The sequence below is a fragment of the Setaria viridis genome, chromosome 1 (genome assembly GCF_005286985.2).
Source record: "Setaria viridis chromosome 1, Setaria_viridis_v4.0, whole genome shotgun sequence".
Lineage (NCBI taxonomy): Eukaryota > Viridiplantae > Streptophyta > Magnoliopsida > Poales > Poaceae > Setaria > Setaria viridis.
In genome coordinates this window covers 35,206,809-35,229,139 of record NC_048263.2, presented here as the reverse complement: position 1 = coordinate 35,229,139, position 22,331 = coordinate 35,206,809, and the positions used below count along the sequence as shown (strand labels likewise).

Below are 22,331 nucleotides of genomic sequence, written 5' to 3'. Positions count from 1 at the left end.
TTGTGAACAGGGCCGGCAGCATGAGGATTTTTTGGCCGAGCAAACGAGCGGCCGCAGGGGCGATCGGTGCACGGGCGGACTGTGGTTATCCGTTTGCTCCTCCGCTGGCAGGCGCGTGAATATGACGGGGCGGGGATGGCGATCGGCGGCGACGGCGACAGCGACGCCGCCCAGCACCTGTGGTCCTCCGGCCTCGTTCCACCGTGCCGCTGCATGATTCGTGCGGGAGCCAGTTGTTTGCGACAGATATTACTGGCGCCATCTTTGTTGGGTTGTGTCATCTGGGTTCCTGCTTCCTGGATTTGCTGCTATATGTGTCCTGGGAATCTTACCATGTACTCGTGGTGTTGCTTGCACGCGTTCATGAGCTATGATTCCTACCAACAAAAATCTGAACGAACTGGGCCTGGGTGACGCTGATCTGACACTGCAAACTTGCAAAGCAGCTGCTTATGGATTACTGCAAACTTTTTCAGAACACTTCTTTTTTGTGTGCACTGTGAAGCTCTGTTTCGTGTGTCCATGGAAAAGTCTACAGAGAGCAGAGAGATCAGCGACAGCATGACACAGTCCAAGCAGGGGGAGCATCAGAGGATGGCGATGAGTGGTGGCTGTGGGGCATCGGGCCGAGAATCGAAATGGACAGCGGGCCCCCTCGATCCACATCCACATTGCAAAATTGGCATTTGGTTAAGATCCTGTTTGGGAGGAAGGGGCTAAAGTTTAACCCCCTCAAATGCAGTGCTAAACTTTAGCCCTTTGGGGTGTTTAGGAAGGAAGCTAAAATTTCGCACATGTGTTGACAAAAGACTCATTTACTCCTGTTTTCTCTCTCCTTTACCCCTCCTCTTCCTTCTCAACTCCTCTACGCCGTCCGCAAGATCTGCCGCTGGTGCTCCTGGTGCTCGCTGGTTGTAGCGCTTCAAGCGCGCCAAGGCGTAGATGGGGCTCGCGCCCTGCTACCGCTATGCCGCGACAGAGAAGGGAGAAGGGCTTGGGGCAGCCGGAGCGGAAGCGGATCCAGGCGGAGGCGGCTTAGGCGGCGAGGCTCGACGGATGCGGCGGTGGGGGCTAGCCGGAGGCGGTGGAGCCGGCGGAGGCCTCGGGGGCCGGCCGGAGGCGGCGGGACCGGCGGAGGCCGCCCCGAGGTGGCGGGGGTCGGCCGGAGGCGGTGGAGCCGGTGGAGGCCGAGGGGGCCGGCTGGAGGCGGTGGGACCGGCGGAGGCCGCCCCGTGGCGGCGGGGGCCAGCCGGAGGCGGTGGAGCCGGCGGAGGCCACGGCGGCTTGCTGGAGGCGGTGGAGCCGGCGGAGGCAGCGGGGGCCGGCTGGAGGCGGCGGGGGTGTCGCGGGGGAGAAGGGTGTTGCGTGGAGAGGAGAGAGGAAAGGGGGGCAGGGGGTGGAAAATGATCTTGGGGGACCACTTTTAGCCCCCTTTAGTTCATTTTAGCATCTCTTGGAGGGGCTAATGGATTACGGGGGGCTAAAGTTTAGCCCCTCCATTTTAGCCCTGGTGTTTGGATGAGAAGAGCTAAAATCTGGCTAAGACTGTCCGCACTCGTCGTCCTCTATTTCCATACTCTAAAAGGAATATTCTATCCTAGTTATCGTGATTCTCTACTCTATATCAATTTCTCCCGCACTCGTATTCCTCTATATCTTATCCTCTATACAAACTACCCCATATTTTATTCCCCTCAACCCCTCCCCTTCTCTCTCCCCAACCCTTCCCCTCCCCCCTCCTGAGGCCTCGCACTCCACCCCGACGCCTCGCGCACCCCACCCGGCTCCTCCTGCTGCTCGCGCTCCACCCCGCGCGGCTCCTCCTTCCTCGTCGGTGCCGCCCCCTCCTCCTTCTTCTCGGCGCCGCCTGCCTCCCTCCCTCCCTTTAGCGGCGGCTGACTCCTCCTCCCCGCCGGCCCCCTCCTCCTCCCCAATGGCGGCAGCGACAGATCCGGCGGTGGCGACGGCGGTCCAACGGCAGCAGCGGTCCGGCGGCGACGAGTCCAAGCGGAGGCGCGAGAGGAAGGTCGTTGGGGCAGTGGCCTTAGGAGGCGGGTAGCGGGCGTCCTGCACGTCCGCTGGGAGTAGCGGACGGGGCGGCCATCCGCGCCTCCCAGTACCGCGGTGCGGGGTTTTTTCCGCTACCGCGGTACTGGAGGATGGTGTAGCATGTGCCGGTACGGACAGCCTAAAAGAGGGGTTAAAGTTTAGCCCCCTTCCCTAACACCCCCTAAATGTCATAAATTCGTTAAAGCTGTTTTGGTCCGGCTGCCTGATATATGCCTGGAAATTCACAGATGTTCGGAATTCTAGGATAAGCTTGAATAAAAAGAATGCGCCTAGCTTCTAGGACTGTTTATGAAAAAAGAACCAAATTTACAGAGTTACAATATAGATCCATCATATCACTGGGATACTGCAACAGATTGTTTCTTTTCTTTTAATTGCAAGGGCAGCACCGACAAGTTAATCATGCTGTAGTACTGAGATATATACTACGTATAACGAAGTAAAAATGAAAATTTTGAAATGTGCCAAAAAAAATCACTGCATTTTTTGCGAACAAAAGTTACTACAAGCATGTCATGATATGGATATTTTCTTTTCTTTTCTTTTTCTTTCTTTGCAGAACACATGCATGCCTACGAAAGTGATGTGCCCTCTTCAAAGATAAAATATACTCCAAAATCCCCATGGTCTGTTAAAAAAAACATATGCTCTTTGCAGGGTCATTTTTTATGACAAGGATCAACCACCAGTTCTAGAATTAGTATCTTCTTGGATTGGATCCTCAGGTGCTAGGCCTATATATAGCCACATTATATGCCAGTGGCAAAACCACTACTAGCACGCAAATTTGGCAAGCAGATCGCAACACCACTCCTTAATTAGACAGCAACCAGCCACCTACTTCCCGCCCTAGGCTTCGATCAAAATCAAGACAACACATTGATCTGCAGGTTGCAGAATGGAGAGAACACTGATCACCTCTAACCTCTCCATGGCTGCGCATCCTTCAAGGTCGTCTGGGAGAGTTCACTACATCTCCCCTGCAGCCTCTGCTGCTGCACAGAACTCCAGCTACAACAGGAAGAAGAGCACCCCGTCCCGACCACCGCCGTCGGCCGCCGCAACCGCCACCGTCGTCACCTCCCCTCCTCCAGCCACTGACAATGCTCAGCCCTCTGCTCCGAAGCAGGCCGAGCAGCAGGAGAAGGGAGAGCGCGTGGCGGCCAAGACCACCACTTCAAGAACCGCTACCGCAAGAGCAAGGGCGCCGACGAGCCAGGCTCTGGCCCGGCCTCGCCGCCGCCCTGCCCCGGCGGCCGCGTCCCTGCCGATGGCGTTCTGCAGCGCGCTGGAGGAGGCAATCAACACGTTCGTGGACCCGCCGGCGCTGCGGCCGTCGGTGGACCCGCGGAACGTGCTGTCGGCCAACTGGGCTCCCGTCGACGAGCTGCCGCCGACGCCCTGCCCCGTCGTGCGCGGCGCCATCCCACGCTGCCTCGCCGGTGGGGCCTACATCCGCAACGGGCCCAACCCGCAGCACCTCCCGCGCGGGCCGCACCACCTCTTCGACGGCGACGGCATGCTGCACTCCCTGCTCCTCCCGGCGGCGGACTCGCCGCCGTCGGCCGACCCCATTCTGTGCTCGCGGTACGTGCAGACGTACAAGTACATCGTGGAGCGCGACGCCGGCGCGCCGGTGATGCCGAACGTCTTCTCCGGCTTCCACGGCCTGGCCGGGTTCGTGCGCGGCGCCGTCGTGGCGGCAAGGGTGCTGACGGGGCAGATGAACCCGGCCGAGGGCGTGGGGCTCGCCAACACCAGCCTCGCCTTCTTCGGCGGGCGCCTCTACGCGCTGGGCGAGTCAGACCTCCCCTACGCCGTGCGCGTCGACCCGGCCACCGGCGAGGTGACCACGCACGGCCGGTGCGACTTCGGCGGCCGCCTCTTCATGGGCATGACCGCGCACCCCAAGAAGGACCCCATCACCGGCGAGGTCTTCGCGTTCCGCTACGGGCCCGTCCCCCCGTTCGTCACCTACTTCCGGTTCGACGCCGCCGGGAACAAGGGCCCCGACGTGCCCATCTTCTCCGTGATGCAGCCGTCGTTCCTGCACGACTTCGCCGTCACCGAGCGTTACGCCATCTTCCCGGAGATCCAGATCGTGATGCAGCCCATGGGCATGGTGGCCGGCGGCGCGCCCGTCGGATCGGACTCCGGCAAGGTGCCCCGGATCGGCGTGCTCCCCAAGTACGCCACGGACGAGTCGGAGATGCGGTGGTTCGAGGTGCCGGGCTTCAATATCATGCACACGCTGAACGCGTGGGAGGAGGCCGGCGGCGACGAGCTGGTGCTGGTGGCGCCCAACGTCCTGTCCGTGGAGCACGCGCTGGAGCGCATGGAGCTCGTGCACGGCTGCGTCGAGAAGGTGCGCATCGACCTGCGCACGGGCGCCGTGTCGCGCACCCCGCTCTCGGCGGGGAACCTCGACTTCGGCGTCATCCACCCGGGCTACCTCGGCCGGCGCAACCGGTACGGCTACTTCGGGATCGGCGACCCCATGCCCAAGATCAGCGGGGTGGCGAAGCTGGACCTGGAGCGCGCCGGCACTGGAGACTGCACCGTGGCGACGCGGGACTTCGGGCCCGGGTGCTTCGCCGGGGAGCCCTTCTTCGTGCCCGACGACGTGGAGGGGGACGGCAACGAGGACGACGGCTACGTGGTGTGCTATGTCCACGACGAGCGCACGGGGGAGAACAGGTTCGTGGTGATGGACGCGCGGTCGCCGACGCTGGACATCGTCGCCGAGGTGCAGCTGCCCGCACGCGTCCCCTACGGCTTCCACGGCCTCTTCGTCACGCAGGCCGAGCTCCAGGCGCAGCAGCGATGGTCGGAGCATACCAGGAGCACAGAATTCCAAGAGAAAACACACACAAACTGAATACTGAATTGGTCATAGTATGAACAAAACTCTAGGCCATATAGTATTCGAGTGTACGAATTGTTGTATTGTAAATGTAGCATAACCCATAAAAGGGTTTCGTGAGTTGATATGTTGAAACACAAAGATTTTAACGAGTTTTTACTAGAGTATATACAAGGTTCATATCGCCTTGGATGATTGGATCGACCACTATATTATTATCAGCACCGCACACGGCACACGTACAGTGCCAAACCCATCAGTTGGGAGTGGGACAACCGACGCAGCGTCCGACTCCGACACGCAAGGGGCCACCCGACAACAGCACAATGATATTGGCCGGGGAATCAAGCACATGTAAAACGAGCAAGACATATAGCCAAAGAAAAAACAGTTATTTAACTGACTGCTTAGCACAAGACAGCAAACTGTGGACGATATGACCACACGAACTGCAGGCAAGTGCAGATATACAGTGCAATTCTGCTATTTGCATATATGTCAAGAGTATTGCTACAAATGTTAGGTGTATGTAGAGATAAACAGGATCATCCCTTCCACATCATCAGAGTTTAAGTCTCCCGAAACCAGCGAACTCAAACCTAACATGTTATATCTCTCTTGTGACTAATCCAACTGCTCCAGGAAGGGCAGGCTACAGTTTTACAAGATAAATCTAACATTCATCAAGATTGTTCTCTGCAATATTTCACTCTTTTTTATGTATACTTTCTGTATCCAGAATCTCAGTAAGAGGGGGTACCTAGAAGAAGTCAGATGGATCAAGCACGACCTCCAAATTCTCAAGATTCATGCGGCACATCCCACAGTCTAGAAAGAGATATAAAGGGCACATTCTTTGTAACATGAGAAGCACCATCGAGCGACTCTGATGCACATTTTACATAAGAGACTCCAATGCCAGTCATCTTTTCTCTGTGTCGTGCCCAGGTCACAAGGTATAAACCAGAGATAATTAGAAGCCCTCCAATAATACTGCAAATAAATAACACAGACCATACATCAGAGTTCAGATCAAAAGAAATGGGAAATATGAATTGCTAGTAGACAGTTCACGGATCTTAGGATGTCAGTAGGACATCAATATCCAAGAAAATTGTGGTACTGCATATATGTAGCTGACACTCTGGAACAGTATTCTTCACACGAAAAAGAAAGGAAAGTTAAAGCAATGAAAAAGTACAACAAGTGATAACACCAACTTTACCTTCCAAGGTAAATTGGGCTTCCCAGAAAAATCATAGATAATAGAGCAGAGACCACTGGCTGAAGAGGGTTATAAAGTGCCACCATAGCAGGGCCCAGAATTTTGTTGGACCATGTCAATAGCACATAATTAAGAGCAGATGCCATTACTCCCTGGAATAAGGGAAGAAATATGGAGTTTTAGTAGCAGAAGTGTTGGCATGCATCAATCAACTACTTAATTTATGGCCTACATAGACAAATGCAAACTGCAACCAGGGTCTCCTCCCTACACAGCAACAGCATGATGCAGAATCTCAAATTCATAGTCACATACATGGGATCCTATTTCACTGCATCAGTACCAAGTACTAACATATATGAATATGATAGCTTATGTATATAATGGTGTAAATGTACATAATGGTGAAAGAGTGTTACATGCAAAATGACACACTAGGAACATACAAGGACAGTAAATAATTGAAAGCTTACAGCATATACAACAGCAGCAAACTCAGATTGAGTCAAACTCCAATCGCCTTTATCATTTGTTGCAAAAACTCCTGAAATGACCATTAAAACAGCTCCAAAAAAGTATGAGTATGCAGTCAGTGACAGACTTGAAGGATACTTCACCAAAATTGGAGCCTGAAATGTTGGCACACAAACACAATAAAATAAATAAATAAGAGAGCTTTCAATGAAACAAATATAAACATACTGAAAAAGTGAAGGCAAGATACAAAAGGCAAAGTCAAATGCAGGTATGTGGCTTAATCCAAGACAGTTAGAGAGATTATATCCTTTTGTAAAGACTAGTTTGAACTACTACAGCAAGGTATGATTTCTCTGCCATGATAATATCTATAACAGCTATCTAAATCTCAGGCCAAATTCAATATTAAATGCTCTGAATCTCTGATGACCAGCTACACAGCATGTAGGATGTGCTCTGAATCAGTTCTACTGCAAGTGTCAGAAACGGAGAAAGCTACCAGCAAGCTATTAAGACTAAAACATATATCAACTATAATGCTCTCAATAGACTTGATGCCAGATAATTCTTGCCCTTCAATTGCTGATATAACTCAGAGGCATGCAGAATTAGCACTGCACCAACATTTGATTGGAAATTAAAGATTTAAAGTACGAAGCATCCCGTTTGTTAGCAAACAAGTATCCCAGCAGCCTAAAAATCACTAATACCTGCAAAGCAAGATAAGTAGCCATACAGAGGCAGTTCCCTATCAAGCACAACACTCCAATGTGCCACTTTTCCAGACCAAATGCCATGAACAGAGATACTAGAGATCCGGCAGGCTCGGGCTGTGACATGTCAGCTAGGACCCCATGACTATGAACATCAAGCTCAAGCTCACTGCTACCATACACAGCTGGGCCTCTGTACAGCACCATGAGAACAGCGCCGAGCACACAGACGATTGTGCCGCCAATCTTGGCTCGGCCCTCGTTTGAGACCAAGCTCACCGTTTCAGTCCTGAAACACGAGGGAGGTTTAAGTTCGATGGCAAGTAAGAGTGTGAATTTGTGTGGAGCATCGTGATTGAGAGACCAACCCCATGATGAGGGCCAAGATGAAGGTGAAGGCGGGAATTGACGGCTGAATGGCGGCGGCGTAGGTGGGGTTGGTGTAGCTGAGGCCAAGCAAGAACAGCAGCTGGTTGCCAAAGACGCTGCAGACCAAACACAGGGGGAACAGGAAGCAAAGCAGTCAGCATTGCTGTTTAGTCCCCGTTTGCTGTATCCGACAGTTGGGGGCTTACCCAGTGAGCCCGAGAAGGAAGAAGGAGCCGACGAGGCGCCAGGTGAGAGGCGGCGGCCGCGCCTGCGCGGGCGAGCCGCGGTGCTGGAAGAAGGCGAGCGGCGCGAGGACGGAGAGCGCGAGGAGGTCCCGGAAGACGCAGAAGACGACGCGGTTGACCCCGACGTTGAGCGCCTGCTTGGCGATGACGTGGTACCCGGCATAGACGAGCTGCACGCCCACCATGGCCGCGTGCGCCCGCCTCCCCTCGCCGTCCCGCTCCCGCGCCGCCATCCCCGCCGATCCCGATCTCCCTCCGCCTCCGGTGGGGCGGTCGGCCGGTCGCCGTCCCCTTCGGTGTTCACTTCTTTTGTGCGATTGGCTCCTGGTGGGCTGTCATTTTCGTTGGTCCAATGGGCTAAGACCATGTCGAAGCGGGCCGTTGGCTTTCTAAATTTTTGGGCTGACACCTGGGCTTATCCGCTGGGCTATCCTACTACCGTAGGCCCGGCTTTCTCGGGATTGGTCGGCCCGGTCGGGTAAGTGTGTGTTTGGTTTGAGGGTTCTACTGGGTTGGAATAGGTTCAACCCACATGGATCCATGTTTGGTTGAAAAGCGAAGGGGGTTGGGTCCGTCCCTGAGGGGAATATTCCTCTCAGATGCAGGTCGAGTGCGTCCGCTCAAAACGAGCGGACGCACTCGACTCAGATGGACGGCGTCTTTCTCCGTTCGTGCGAGAGTGGGAGCGGTGCAAGAGAGAGAGGGGCGCAGCCAGCCAGGGGAGCTCCGCTCGCCAGGGGAGCTCTGCCCATCGGTAGAGGTGGAGGCCGACGTAGAGGAGGTGGCTGGCTCGGGGTGGCACGGGGGAGGGAGAGAGGGAGGAGCGGCGGCCGGTGCGGGGGAGGGAGGGAGGGGCCAGCGGCCGGCTCAGGGGAGGGAGGGAGGAGCGGCAGCCGAGTGGGGAGGAAGGTAGGGGCCAAGGGCCGGCGCGGCCGAGGAAGAGACCGTGCGGCGCGGGAAGAGAGGGAGGAGCGGGGGAGACCGGTGGGAAAAAGAAGGATGGCTTAAAAAATTATATAGAGGGTGACACGTGGGACCCACGTACAATAGTTGCAAACGGTGTTAAAATGACATCCGACCGACCCGTCTCAAACCTTTTAACCATCAAGCAGAGCAAGAAACAACATATCTCTGTTTGCACTGCCCATATGCAATGCAGGTGTGGTCGTTGATCAAGAGCTAGACCAGCAATTTGATATCGTTACCGACATCGGGATGTAACATAGAAGATTGGTGGATCACATCGCTACAGGGTATGAACAAGAAGCAACGGCGTACAAGTGCGGCACTCCTCATCTACATATTTTGGAAGAAGAGAAACTGGCGCATCTTTGAAGGAGTGTTGGCTTCCCTGAGTTGGGTGTTGTTCTTCGTCAAGGAAGAAATTGGCTTGCAATGGGTCTCCGAGTGTTGATTAGTTTTCTTATGTTATAATATATCTGTTTGAGCAATGAGTTTATGGAAGATTATGTAATATCGATCATGCAAAAGAATTGCATTCTCTCCTTAAATAATATGTTAGGGCTCGTACCGAAGTTAGTTTTAAAAAAAATATTTCAACCAAACACGAGACGGTTTGGATCCATCCCTTTCAATCGAACATAAGATGATTTGAACCCAATCAAAAAAAAAGTGAAACGGAGCCAACCCATTCCACTTATCCCAAAACGCTAATATTTCCACTCACAGCCGCGGATTACTGTGCTCTACGCATCTACCGTACTACCAGATACATCCTTTCAGTCTTCACCGACAACCGGGGTCATCTCGTAGTTCTCCCTTTATTAAACTTGCTCTATTTCTTAGTCTATTCCAATGAATTTTTAAGTAACACATTACACCACATTCGAATTTAGAAGTTAGAACTTGAAATACAAAATGCTATACAAGAAAAATATTGAGCTAAAATAGCTGAAGATCTTGGCTGTCATTTCTGTCAACTGTTCTGCTTACAGCCAAAGTGTCAAACAACTAAAAGCAATATCCCACTAAGTAATCTGTCTCCCATTTTCTAACTGCCAAGTATTCGTCCAAGAATTTCTTCTGAAAAGATTTGTACGCATAGCATCCATGTTCTAATAAGACAGTACTGTACTTGCAATTTGCAAATACTATACAAAATCTCCTACTCCCTCCATTCCAAATTGTAGGTTGTTTTGACTTTTCTAGATACATAAATATTATTATGCATCTAAACATACATTATATCTAAGTGTATAGCAAAAATTATACACCTAAAAAAGGTAAAACGACCTACAATTTGGAACGAAGGGAGTATGTGTTACCAATTTAACATGATACATACTATTGCTTTCACTTAGCCGGTGGAACTGACTTCACATCTGGTGCAAGGATCATCCATCCGACATCCGCAATTCTGCAGTGTTGCCAGTCTCACAAAAATCAAATGGACATAAACCTAACTTGTTAAATCTCTTTTGAGCTCGCAACCGAGGACAGACAACATTGTTTAGACAACCCTACAAATACTCTTCAACAATTCACTCATTGTAATGCATGTTTCTGTATCTACTATTCTCAGTAAGAGGGGTACCAAAAGGAAGAAGATGCGGGATAGATTAGACTCAGACCACCAACTTCTCAAGATGGTACATTCCATGGCCTAGAAAGAGATATGAAGGACTCGGAGACCAAGTTTCCACTCCTTGCAGCTTGAGAATCACTGTCATGTGGCTCCAATATGCATTTGGTATAAGATGGTCCAATGCCGGTTAGCTTTTCCCTATGTCGGGCCCAGGTGACAAGATATAAACCAGAGATGATAAGAAACCCGCCGAAAATACTGCAAACACAAGCCGCAGATTGTACTTCAGAATTCAGAAACTTAATACAATGATCGCTAGAGAAGATATATATATGTATAATAATAATAAAAGAAAAGATTAATTAATTAAAAAGTAGTAGAATAACTAACAATCTTATCCATACCTTCCCAGGTAAATTGGGCTTCCCAGGAAAAGCATCGACAGTAAAGCAGAGAGAACTGGTTGAAGAGGGATGTACAGGGCCACCATAGCAGGGCCCAGGAGTTTGTTGGACCATGTTAATAGGAAAGTGTTAAGAGCAGACGAAATAACACCCTGGAACAAGGGAGAGAAAAATGAGTATCTCTGTGGGGAAAAAAATAACGCATTAAATATATCTACTTTTTTTTTCTTGTCCAGCAAAGATTAGCGCAAAGGCAATCAGTGTCTTCATTTCACAACTACGATGCAGAATCTTTTTTTTGGGGGGGAACAAGGATGCGGAATCTTGATTCATGGTCCCGTTTTATGGGATGCAATTCAATGCACTGCATCAGCAAACAGAAAGTTCTCGCTCGTCTTCTTTTTCCCAAACGCATATGATGCAATGCATGTAATGATTCAAGAATGTGGGCGTCCAAATTGCAAAAGGAGGAGACAAAATAGTAAATACATATGATAGCGGCATATTTAATGCAGATCTTACAGCATATACAACAGCAGCAAACTCTGATTGGGTCAAAGACCAGTCATCTTTATCATTTGTTGCAAAAGCTCCAGAAACGACCATCAGTATAACTCCAAAAAAGTATGAGTATGCTGTCAGTGACAAACTCGAAGGATACCTCACCAAAATAGGGGCCTGAAATAGTATTAGAACAAAGTGAAACAGCTAATTATATGGAATTACGTCACATTTACATATTAGCAAGAGTTTCAGTACACTGAAAGGCAAATTTTAAACTTGAATTCAAATACAACATAAAAATGTTAATCCAATAATGTTGAACAGATTATCTCCTGTATAAAATTATTCATCATTACAGCAGAGCCCATGACAAAGCATCATTGACTGTTCGTTGATCCTCAGACAAAATCCAATTCTAAATGTTGTTGCCAGTTCGCTGTGCAGCATATAGACCTTTCTATGAGAGAAGTAAAGCGAGGCCATGTTTTACCAAGTGCTATTTAAAGAGGACGAGGGACTGTAGGCTTTATGCTTTATGGGTAGGCGAGCTTGCATTTTGGATCTAGATGCTTAGCATTTAGACCCCGTTTGGATACACAATGCTAAACTTTAGCACAGTGCTAAACTTTACCACCCTCAAATGGAGTGCTAAAGTTTAGTACTTGGGTTGTTTGGATACAGTGCTAAAGTTTAGCACATTAGGTGAGAAATGACTACATTGCCCTCATTTATGATTGGCTTGGGGAAAAGTGGAGAAGAGAGAGAGGGGGGTAGTAGGGGAAAAATGGACTTGTGACCACTTTTAATACCCATTAGCACCTTTTAGCACCCCTTGGGTGTGCTAAAGAAAATGGGGGTGCTAAACTAGATCCTAAAAATTCCAAGTAGTCTCTAATCCAAGCAGGGGATGAATTTTGACCAAACCAAATGTTGTCACTTGCCAACATCACTTATGTCATCTTTAACTCTCAAGTTACGGAAATAGATTACAGAAGCTTTTGCTGAACTTGTGCTTTACCAATCTTTCTTCTTCGCCTTCTTTTTTTTTCCTTTTTTAAGCTAACAAGTGTATCAATCGAAATAAACCATAAAAATACATAAGAAAAGAGTGGATTGACACTAGACAGCCAGCAAATGATGGATACCTGCAAAGCCAAATAAATAGCCATACAGAGACAGTTCCCTATCAAGCACAGCACTCCAATATGCCACTTTTGCAGCCCAAATGACCAGGCTGGCTCAAGCTGTGACATAGCAGGCATGACACCGTGACTATCAAGCTCGAGCTCGTCGCTACCAAACAGCGCCGGTCCTCTGTAGAGCACCATGAGGACAGCACCAAGCACGCAGACTACTGTGCCACCAATCTTGGCGCGGCCCTCAATCGAGATCAAGCTCACAGTTTCAGTCCTGGAACATGGTTTTCTTTTTAAGTCAGTAACAAAATGAAATTTGAGTGCAGTGCTAATTGCCATGACTGACGAGAGACTGACCCCATGATGACGGCTAAGATGAAGGTGAAGACAGGAATGGACGGCTGAATGGCGGCGGCGTAGGTGGGGTTGGTGTAGCTGAGGCCAAGCAAGAACAGCAGCTGGTTGGCAAAGATGCTGCAGAGCAGACACGCAGATCCGTCAAAGCAAATTTGCAAGCCATGACCAGTTGACCACAGCATTTGGTACCAGATTCCAGCATTGCGTCAGGCCCAGAGTGATGAGTGAGCTTACCCTGTGAGCCCGAGGACGAAGAAGGAGACCAGGAGCCTCCAGGTAATAGGTGGCCGCGCCTTGGCGTGCGAGCCGCGGTGTTGGAAGAAGGCGAGGGGCGCGAGGACGGCGAGGGCGAGGAGGTCGCGGAAGACGCAGAAGACGACGCGGTTGACGCCGACGTTGAGCGCCACCTTCGCCACCACGTGGTAACCGGCGTTGATGAGCTGCGAGCCCACCATGGCCGCGTGCGCCCGCCTTCCCTCGCCATCCCGCTCCCCGGGCGCCATCGCCGCCGGTCGTCGTCTTGAATTTAGTGAAGAGCGTTTACTATATTGATTGGGCTGGGCTGCTTCGTTGATCCTCCTCGGTTGGCTGTGTGCGCGCGTGCTGTCGGGCTGCTTCTTCGGGCTCGCTCGCTCTCACACGATCACATGGGCTGGCCTCCTGGGCTCAGGCCTTGTGATTCACTCTAGACCTGCCTGATTTGGGCCTGGGCTGTACCCTGAAAGTTAACTGAACGGGTCGCGTTTCAAGTGTAGCAGGTTGTGGTCTTGTCTGAAGAATGAGCCAGATTTTTTTTTAAAAAAAAAAACATGCACTTCAATCTTGGTTGACTCCAGATAAATTTTAATACTCCTACCATACGTAGTACAGCAATGGTAGTTAGGACTGAGGATCCGTACTGTTCTAAACAAATAATTGAGCTGACTCGGCCGGGGAGTGTGTATCGTGGGGTTTTATGAAGCTGATGGAAGCACATGGATCATAGTTGCCACCTGTCCGGGTTTTTTGTCAAACTAACAGTATCACATTGAATGAACACTCCGCAAATTTGAAAGTCAAACTGAGCGTCAAATATTCTTCTTATAAACAACTATTTTTCTCGCTTAAAAAACTCTACATTATTAGCATATGCCATGTTCTAACAAGACAGTTCTCTTCCAGGAACACTGTACAAAGGTCGTGCCAGAAAAAAAGGAACAGTGGAGCAGTTGACTGATATCATATTTATATAAGTTGACAATAAAGACTAGGTGCTTATGGAGTTATTGTATGCAAGAAAACGCTGGTTCCAGATTTCCCATTTTTTTTTTCTAAGAAGAGATTCATTGTATATGTGCAGTCATGGCTTCTGACTTTCTTCAAAGGGCATTATTTTCAAAGCTAAGGGAAAAAGGCGCGCGTTGGCATTCATTCGTCACCCCCACAGGCTGCCACGGTTGCGCCACTGGAGTTGACCTAGCTACCCGCATTTAATTTAAATCAATCACCAAAAGAAAATAAGATCAGGTCAGGAAGAAAACAGTTAGAGTTTGACTCGATCGACGATGCCTAGCTGCATAAAAAGATCAATACGATGCGATGCATGGTTGCGTATTCTCCGCCACCTGCGAAATATAAAAACATGTGGAAACAAAATTAAATCTCGTCTCTCACGGAAAGCTAAGCGTACTGCGCAGGGCGAGCTGCTGGGGAGAGTCGCCCATGCACGCACGCATGCATGCATGATGACCCCGTTGACATTTTTTTTTCCCTTGCTAAGATCGAGCCGGAGCAGACGTAAGTAAGACTCGTCGTCCCCCATTTCTTTCAGGAGCAGGAAAACACAATAATGAACGAGTTTTATATTCGTTTCGAAAACAATGAATATACAGATATATTCTCGCAGACCTTGCTTGCAGGATCGAAAACCAAACGTGGATATGCATATATAAAGATGATAAGTATTTATACGCAGACAAGAACGAATATATAATGCTTGCATTATCCATGACGGCACGATGGATGGACATATGTATGCATGCATCTGAAGAGGAGGAACAATCGATCTAGCCGGTAGATCGAATGGAATAAAATATGGTCAAATTTTGCACTGGAGAGGCGACGTTAATTGCACGCAGCCAGCCGGCAATCATACAGAGAAATGAGAACTCATCAGCTGGGCTTCGTCAGAAACAAGAACCCCGCAAGAAACTAGGCTGTGGTCAACACTTCTTTTATACAAGATGATGCGTCCTCGATGGAGACCTGAGAACTACCTTGCACGTTGACTAACCTGCCCCCCTTGAAATTTGTATTTTCTATGAACTTTGCAGTGTCAATTTCCACAAAAATCAACTATTACTAGATGACACGACAAAATACCATGCATGTCATCAGATTGTAGAACCACTTCATATTAAACTAGAAAGTTGCAGTCCTCTCTTAGTATCACATCAATCTTCCAAGGGAGATCCCAAAGAGAGTGTGCTCTATGTCAATATCCTAATTAAGGAAGGACATGCAAAGTTCTTGCTTAATTTATTTCTTACCCGGTTTCACTCGTCTTTGGTTAATTACATGAATAAAATAGAGTAATAAATTTTTTAATTATGAGTAAATACAATAAAATTTATAACTAAATCTAGAAACCTCAAAAAACACTTAACCTCTCTGTTCCAAATTGTAATATGTTTTAACTTTACCTTTCGTCAAACTTCTCCAACTTATGAAAAATGAACAAATATCTGCAGCATCAAATTAATGTCCATGAATCCACTATGGAATATGCTTTTTATTTGGTGTTGTTGGCGTTAATATGTTTTTCTATAAGCTTTAGAACAAAATTAAAACATTTACATTTACATTGTAGAACCAAGCAAGTATATAACAATTGGTTCCAACAACAATAATTTACATATGGTTTCTAGAAGTTTATTGTTTGCAGAGGATGGGACACACTAGCAACCACCAAACAACTCTTGGAGAGTCTTTTTCAGGACTTAATTATATAGCTCATACGGAGGTTGACTTTTTAATGATTTAAAAACAGTCGCAGCAACTTTTTAGAAAATGGATAAGATTCCAGCCTCTGCGACCGCACACAGCCAACTTGCAATACAAACTTGTAGAAATCCCATCTCATCGAAAGATGATAGACTTTTTGCAATAACACGTAACTTTCGTGTGAGACAAATGCATGTATATCATCATCTTGAAGCCATATCGTGCGCCACGTGTTCCGAACGAAACTAGCTCAAAAGTCATGACCTAAGATTTTCGCTTTAATTTCTCCGAGCGACCTTTCATCTCTCATTTTCTTTCGTGCTGACTTTCTCATCACATTTTAAACACATTAATTTCTGGAACTTTTTTCCTCCGTGATTTAGATTCGGTCTGAAGATTTTGGAGATCATTAAGATGGAGAGTACACCTCAAACATAGGCTGACTTCATGGCACAAATGCTCCTCCGGCCTGTAATTTTCACGTGACACATTTCGGGGAGCCGTCATCTAGAGGGACGCGGATGGCGCCACGTGTAGCTCAAGCAGTCGAGCAGTTCTCCCTTTCTTTGCTGGAATGGTCCGATCTCTCCCTTGCCCTTTCCTTTTCGTCGTGTGGACACTCGAGGTTTCGTGCACGCTGATAGGCTGATGGGAGAAGCAGCTTTACAGGTAACCACACGAGACTGCGACAAAATGTTGACGAAGATATGCAGGAGTAGACAAAAAGGATGCCTGCATCATCTGCATGGATGGATGCAGAGGCAGCTAGCTAACGCTAAGCTAGCGGTGAGCCAGCTCGGAGGCCCTGAAACGGACAGGACAGCACAGGACGGGCCGGGGGCGAGAAGGCAAGTACGGAACCGAGGGAGGCCAATCAGATCAGCCGCCGCCGCGGCAAGGGCGAGATCGCCGTCGTCACCGATCGGGCCACGCACGGCCACGGGCGCCATTAGTATATGGGCGCGTCCAGATGGATCGCCGGTGGAGGCGGCAGTAAAGAAATCGGGGCACTGATTGGCCTGTCCACGCATCCGTCCGGCGGCCCGGCAGCTGCCCAGGGGCCCTGGCGAGTAATGCCCGACTGGCTGCTGAATAATTGGCACAGAGGATAGGATTCCATCTGTCTCGCCATTGGAGCGGGCACGCTAGGCCGGAGGCAGGCGACCTGCTGCGTGCCACTGCCGCCGCCGCCGCTTCCAGGAAGCTTCGTCCCGGCCCCCGGCCTGGCCGCAAGCGTGCGCGCGTCGTCGGCCCGGCCGGCAACTCCGTTCCAGGCTCGTGACTGTTTTTAACTGCCCCCGACTCCAAAGTCAATCGCGCTCGCCTATCCCTGGGCTGTACGTGCGAGGACACTTCCTCGGTTCATCCCGAGGGAAATCGGGGAAGTAGTTTAGCTTAATCTGGTGGGAGATCCGAGGGAGATGGAGGAGGAGTCAGCCAATCATGCAGCTCAATCGGCGTCTCATCATGAAGGGATTGGATGTTTATTTAGGATTAAAAGAGAGGCAATAGGCCACTGGCACCTAGCCCTTCCAGTGTCTAAAGTAGGCTGATGCTAGCTCTTCCATTGTCAGAGAGGCACAGGGTAATGTCTCATCAGTCACCACTGCCCGCGATCTTACATTTCCCAATATTTAAAACGCACGTGGCCACTTATTTTACCATAATTTTCCTTTTTCCAGTGAAATCCCATTGTTTGAATTAATGTAAGCTGGATAGTGAATCCAGAATTAGGAGTACATACTGCTGCAGATTATAATTATGAAAAAGGGAGAAAACACAGAGAGTATGACCTAACAGAGAGTATGTACTGAGTATGTGATCATACTAGACCATTTAATGTATAGGTACATATAATTATGTAGGCAATTCTAGAATTTGGAGAATAATCCAAAAACTATTTTTCGTACGAATTAATTTTGTAAGAATTTTGGAAGCGCACAGGGAATCTAAAAACACCCATGCGTTAGGTCCCTCCTGTAGTTGCATCCAATGGCTCCAAAACATCCTACAGCACCTCATAGGTCATAACTTTTGTAAACCTAGATGCAAGTGGCAATACCATCCACCCTGATCGTCAGGCACCTCCCGGCCTTTTAGTCTCCCCTTCAACCACACCTCTGCACCGCCCTAATCAACTTGGTTAGCACCATTGTGCACCATCAACACTGGCTCCTATGTACACTGGCCTTGCCTCCTCGCGCCATTATCCTTTTCTCCAACCCATGTATGGCAACATCACCATCGTCTCTCATTGATGAGATTATCCTGACACTATGATGAAACCATGATCTTAAAGGGTTGCTCTGCCTCTGTGAGTTGTATTCGGTGTTTGGTAGTGTGGATAGAAAAGAGATTGAATATTTCCATAATTCCTTTTACACAAAAATGTGGAAGTTATACACAACTTCTATAGGACACCAAAAAATAACAATTACATTTGCACAACATTTAAAGTTATGTAGCAACTTTTTAGAAGATTCCATAATTTAAGCATTCTAGAATGAGAATAATGGTACACACGGAATAGTCCATAACGTAGGAAACCAAATGATCTAGGGACAGAGTGACATAGAAGGGAAAGGTACACAACCACATGACGAATTTTCATTTTTGACGAAGCGTGCCACCTAGCTTGATCGGCTGTTGTGATTGCCCCTCGAAAATTCCCTTGCCTCTCTTCCATAAAAATTCTAAGCAGTGAAAGAAAATTATAAGTTACTTATGTGGCAATTTTTGTAGAAGATACTTAAGCAGTCTAGAACGAGAGTAAGGAGCAGGAGTAGTAGTCTGAAGACCATGAGAGCCACAATATGGATTATGGTTTGTTCAGTTTGACCCGGGAGAGAGCCGTACCGCACCCCCAAAGTCCAACCGATTTTATTTTTCCCGGAGGTGCAGGTGCAGGTGCAGTGCAGCGCAGGCTTTGTTCCTTGAAAGCATGCACGGACAGAGGCACAGATCACATGAGGCGATCGACAATCGATATTGCTTAACAACTTAATCGCCAGAGAAGGAGCAGCGGAGCAAGCGGAATGCGCACACGCACTTGGCAATTGATTAAATTAGTACAAGCAGTAGCTGTTCAGAAAAGCAGTCGCTGTCTCTTGCGTTGGACGAAACAATACAAGAGGGGAGGGTGCGTCGCCGTCCCGGGGCTTAGCTGCGGGATGACGACGTGTTTCCCTTTTGACTCCGGCGAGGCGATGCATCCACCCGTCCATGGATTATTCGGCCTAGCTGCCAGCCTGCTTTCAGGCGGACAAGCTAGCTAGCTTACAATCCCAATCAGGGGCCTTTCTTTTTTGTTTCCTTGTTCTTCTCCTATAGGGTGTTGTCTGGCTGGCTTAAAAAATCTGATCTAAGGGGGGAAAAGAAAATAAGAAGAAGAAAGATCAAAATGGGTTTGGTTTTACAATTAAGCGTCAGGGCCACTTCTTTGCGGCGCTGGGGGTGATCTGATGCCTACTGGAGTAGCTTAGCTTAGCTTAGTTTAACACTGACTGTCTGACTGACACCTACGCGGCTACGCCTAATCTTTGTGTTTGGTCTCCTCTTCCGGCTTCTTGGGGTCCGGTCCTACCAGCTGCTCGAGCTGAAGAAGAAGAATCTGTACACGGACGGTGCTATCCTTTCCTTTCCTGCGTGATCTTTCTCCGATCCCATGCCTGATCTGATGCCCGTCCCGTCCCCGTCCGATGGCGACCGCCGGCCCGCGGCCGACGCCCAATCCCGGCAGCGGTTTCCGCGTGCCGTGCCTAGGTATTCGCTAGTAGTAGTATATACGATACCAGATACCGCCACCCGATTCGGTTTTCGGCCTGGTTTCTGTGTTGGGCTTCCGCCGTGGCACCAGCTCGGTTCAGTCCTTGCGGGTGAAGGTCATGGGCAGGCCGTTGAGCGGCAGCGCGAAGGGGCCGAACTGCACGCCGCTCTCGGACTTGGAGGTGGACCACCTGTACTTGGTGGCGAGGTGGTGGAAGAGCACCAGCATCTCCAGCTTGGCGAGCTCGTTGCCCGGGCACGAGTGGGTCCCGTTGCCGAAGGGCATGAACGTGTTGGGCTTGGGCGCCACCTGCATCCATCGGTCACACGTCAGATGACATGCTCGGCCACAATTCAGATACGGGGGAACAGATGCAGACCAGCAGATGCCGCAGGAGGGCAAACTGACCTCGAATCGGGAGGGGTCGAACTTCTCCGGGCAGGTGAAGTGGTCGGGGCTGTGGTGGATGTTCCGGAACAGGGGCAGCACCTTCCAGCCCTTCGGGATCAGGTACCCTGCAGAACAGAAAAGAGGGCAGTGATGAGTTAGTCTATTCCATTGATTTCGGTTAGGAAGCCGTCCCGTCCGTCCAGTTCATCCGCAGCAGCGCACGACGGGGACAGGGACACTGCCGCCGCGGGCATGAAATTAAACAGCCGACTAATAACTCGGCTGGCAGCGAGCGAGGGATGGTGACGCCTGCTCACCTTGGTATTCCACGTCCTCCACGGCCTCCCGGAAGGTGAAGGACAGGATGGACGCCACCCGCATCGTCTCCTGGATCACACGACTCGTCATGCGCATCCGCCGGGTGTCCGCCCACGTCAGGGCCGCGTCGGCGGAGCCCTTGGACCGCGCGATCTCCTCCTGCTCCTCCTGCGGTTGGGGGTTGGATTCAGTATCAGTCTCTGCCGGTGGATGCGGCTCGAGAGCGCATCGAATCGATGGGATGATGATGACTGGGACGGTGACTTACGATGACGGCCCTGAGCACCGAGGGGTGGTCGCCGAGGAACTTGACCATCCAGGTGAGCACGCTGGCGGTGGTGTCGCGGGCGGCGAAGATGACGCCGATGACGTTGTCGGCGATCTGGGCGTCGGTGAGCGCCTCACGGTCGTCCAGGAAGGACGCCAGGAGGTCGCTGCTCCCGCGCTGCCTCTCCCGCCGCGCCGAGATGATGTGGGCCACGATGTCGCCCAGGCGCTTGCGGGCCTTCATCGCCTTGTGGAACAGGGTGCCCGGCAGGTTCACCGGCATCGAGTTGTACCCCTTCTCCAGGGTCAGGTAGCACTGCTTCAGCTCCTCGATGTACCGCATCTCCTCCTCGCCGAAGATGGACAGCAATGCCACATTCAGCGCGTACTGCACAAATAATCAGTCAGTCAGCACGGAACATTTCATACTGAAGCAAAGGAACAGAGCACGACGCAGAGCAGTCGAGCAGAGGAGGAAGAAGACAGAGCCAATAGCTCACCAGCTTCATCTCCTGGAAGGTGTTGACGAGCTGGCCGTCCCAGGAGCGGAGCGAGCGCAGCGCGATGGCCTCGATGGCCGGCACGGAGGCGCGGATGGCCTCCGGCGAGAAGGCACGGGAGACGAGGCGGCGGAGGTGGGCGTGGTAGTCGCCCTGCTGGAAGAAGATGGCCTGCGGGCCCAGCATGCGCTCCTTGCTGGCCGGGAAGGTGGGCTTGAAGAGGTGCGCCTGCGTGACGAGCACGAAGCGCGCCGCCTCCGGGCTCGACACCATCACGCAGGGGCAGCCCAGGATGTGCGTCTTGAAGATGGGCCCGTACCGGTTCTGCTTCCGGGCGAAGAACACGTTGGGGTTCTTGGACGAGTAGAGCTGGAACGTCTCGCCCACGTACGGCCACCCCATGGACCCCGGCGGCAGCGGCAGCGCCTTGCCGCACGCCGACGCCGGCGCGGCGGCCCGCCGCCTCCTGCCGCGGGCGGCGCAGGCGAGCACGAACGGCGCCAGGAGGCACACGAAGAGCAGAAAGGCGCCCATGGCTTACGCTTTGGCCGCGCTCTCTGCTACCGGCGGTGAAGAGAGGAAAGGCCGGCGGCGGAGGAGGAAACTGTAACGGGCGGAGGTGAGGGAGAGAGAGGAGGAAGAGGGAGATGGGCGATGGTGCTGTTGGGGTGGAGGGAAAGGCGAGGGAGGTGGCAGCTATTTATAGATTGGTGGTGAACCTTTCTTCCCCCAAAAATCTACCACCACTAGGTGCTCACCAGCAGGAGCCGTGCGACTGCGCGAGACGGCGAGAGGGGGGAGGGGGGAATTATTGCGCGATTAATTCGAAAAGAAAATAGAGAAGTGGAGCGATCAACTAATCAATCGAATTTACGGGTGCCCGCGAAGGAATCGCTCGCTCCAGCTCACCCTCTCCCTTTCGGCCCCTGTCTCCGCGCTCGCGCCCGCTCTCGTGCTGCCACTGCTGAGCTCGGCCAGCCGCTTGCTTATCCGTCCTCCTGGCCTCGCCACTGCATCACCTGGCTGCCTGGACTGATAGTAGCTCTCGGCTTAGTTGGTGGCAAACCTTCTCAAATTAATTCGTTCGGTCCCAAACAAATCTACCCATTGTCCTGTCCGATTATATGGAGTATATGTTTTTTCTCATCAAAGAAATAATTAAATAAATTGAAGAGTGAATTAAGTCGAGCTTGACCAGTG

General features: G+C 50.6%; 4 protein-coding genes across 5 annotated transcripts; 1 reads left to right on the top strand and 3 right to left on the bottom strand.

Annotated features, from left to right (window-relative positions):
- Positions 1 to 2,766: 2,766 nt before the first annotated feature.
- Positions 2,767 to 5,113, top strand: LOC117834674 (9-cis-epoxycarotenoid dioxygenase NCED1, chloroplastic). Its single transcript, XM_034714206.2, has one exon. The coding sequence runs from the start codon at positions 2,969 to 2,971 to the stop codon at positions 4,946 to 4,948; it is 1,980 nt and encodes a 659-aa protein (XP_034570097.1). The 5' UTR covers positions 2,767 to 2,968; the 3' UTR covers positions 4,949 to 5,113.
- Positions 5,114 to 5,401: 288 nt separating this feature from the next.
- Positions 5,402 to 8,259, bottom strand: LOC117834682 (WAT1-related protein At5g45370). 2 transcript variants are annotated; one of them, XM_034714215.2, is made up of 6 exons: positions 7,924 to 8,256; positions 7,717 to 7,833; positions 7,346 to 7,637; positions 6,632 to 6,787; positions 6,159 to 6,310; positions 5,402 to 5,926 (listed from the first exon to the last, which is right to left on the bottom strand). In XM_034714215.2, the coding sequence occupies exons 1-6, from the start codon at positions 8,193 to 8,195 to the stop codon at positions 5,734 to 5,736; spliced, it is 1,182 nt and encodes a 393-aa protein (XP_034570106.1). In that variant the 5' UTR covers positions 8,196 to 8,256; the 3' UTR covers positions 5,402 to 5,733. The 2 variants fall into 2 exon arrangements, with proteins under 2 accessions (XP_034570106.1, XP_034570111.1); XM_034714220.2 differs by lacking the exon at positions 6,159 to 6,310 and having other exon boundaries at positions 7,924 to 8,259.
- A 1,984-nt stretch (positions 8,260 to 10,243) lies between these two features.
- LOC117862915 (WAT1-related protein At3g45870) lies at positions 10,244 to 13,887 on the bottom strand. The gene is made up of 6 exons (XM_034746471.2): positions 13,143 to 13,887; positions 12,909 to 13,025; positions 12,561 to 12,825; positions 11,434 to 11,589; positions 10,912 to 11,063; positions 10,244 to 10,765 (listed from the first exon to the last, which is right to left on the bottom strand). The coding sequence occupies exons 1-6, from the start codon at positions 13,409 to 13,411 to the stop codon at positions 10,564 to 10,566; spliced, it is 1,161 nt and encodes a 386-aa protein (XP_034602362.1). The 5' UTR covers positions 13,412 to 13,887; the 3' UTR covers positions 10,244 to 10,563.
- Positions 13,888 to 18,972: 5,085 nt separating this feature from the next.
- Positions 18,973 to 21,816, bottom strand: LOC117834664 (abscisic acid 8'-hydroxylase 1). Its single transcript, XM_034714197.2, has 5 exons — positions 21,132 to 21,816; positions 20,633 to 21,019; positions 20,364 to 20,532; positions 20,065 to 20,171; positions 18,973 to 19,965 (listed from the first exon to the last, which is right to left on the bottom strand). Exons 1-5 carry the CDS (start codon positions 21,663 to 21,665, stop codon positions 19,753 to 19,755), a joined length of 1,410 nt encoding a protein of 469 aa, XP_034570088.1. The 5' UTR covers positions 21,666 to 21,816; the 3' UTR covers positions 18,973 to 19,752.
- Positions 21,817 to 22,331: the final 515 nt, after the last annotated feature.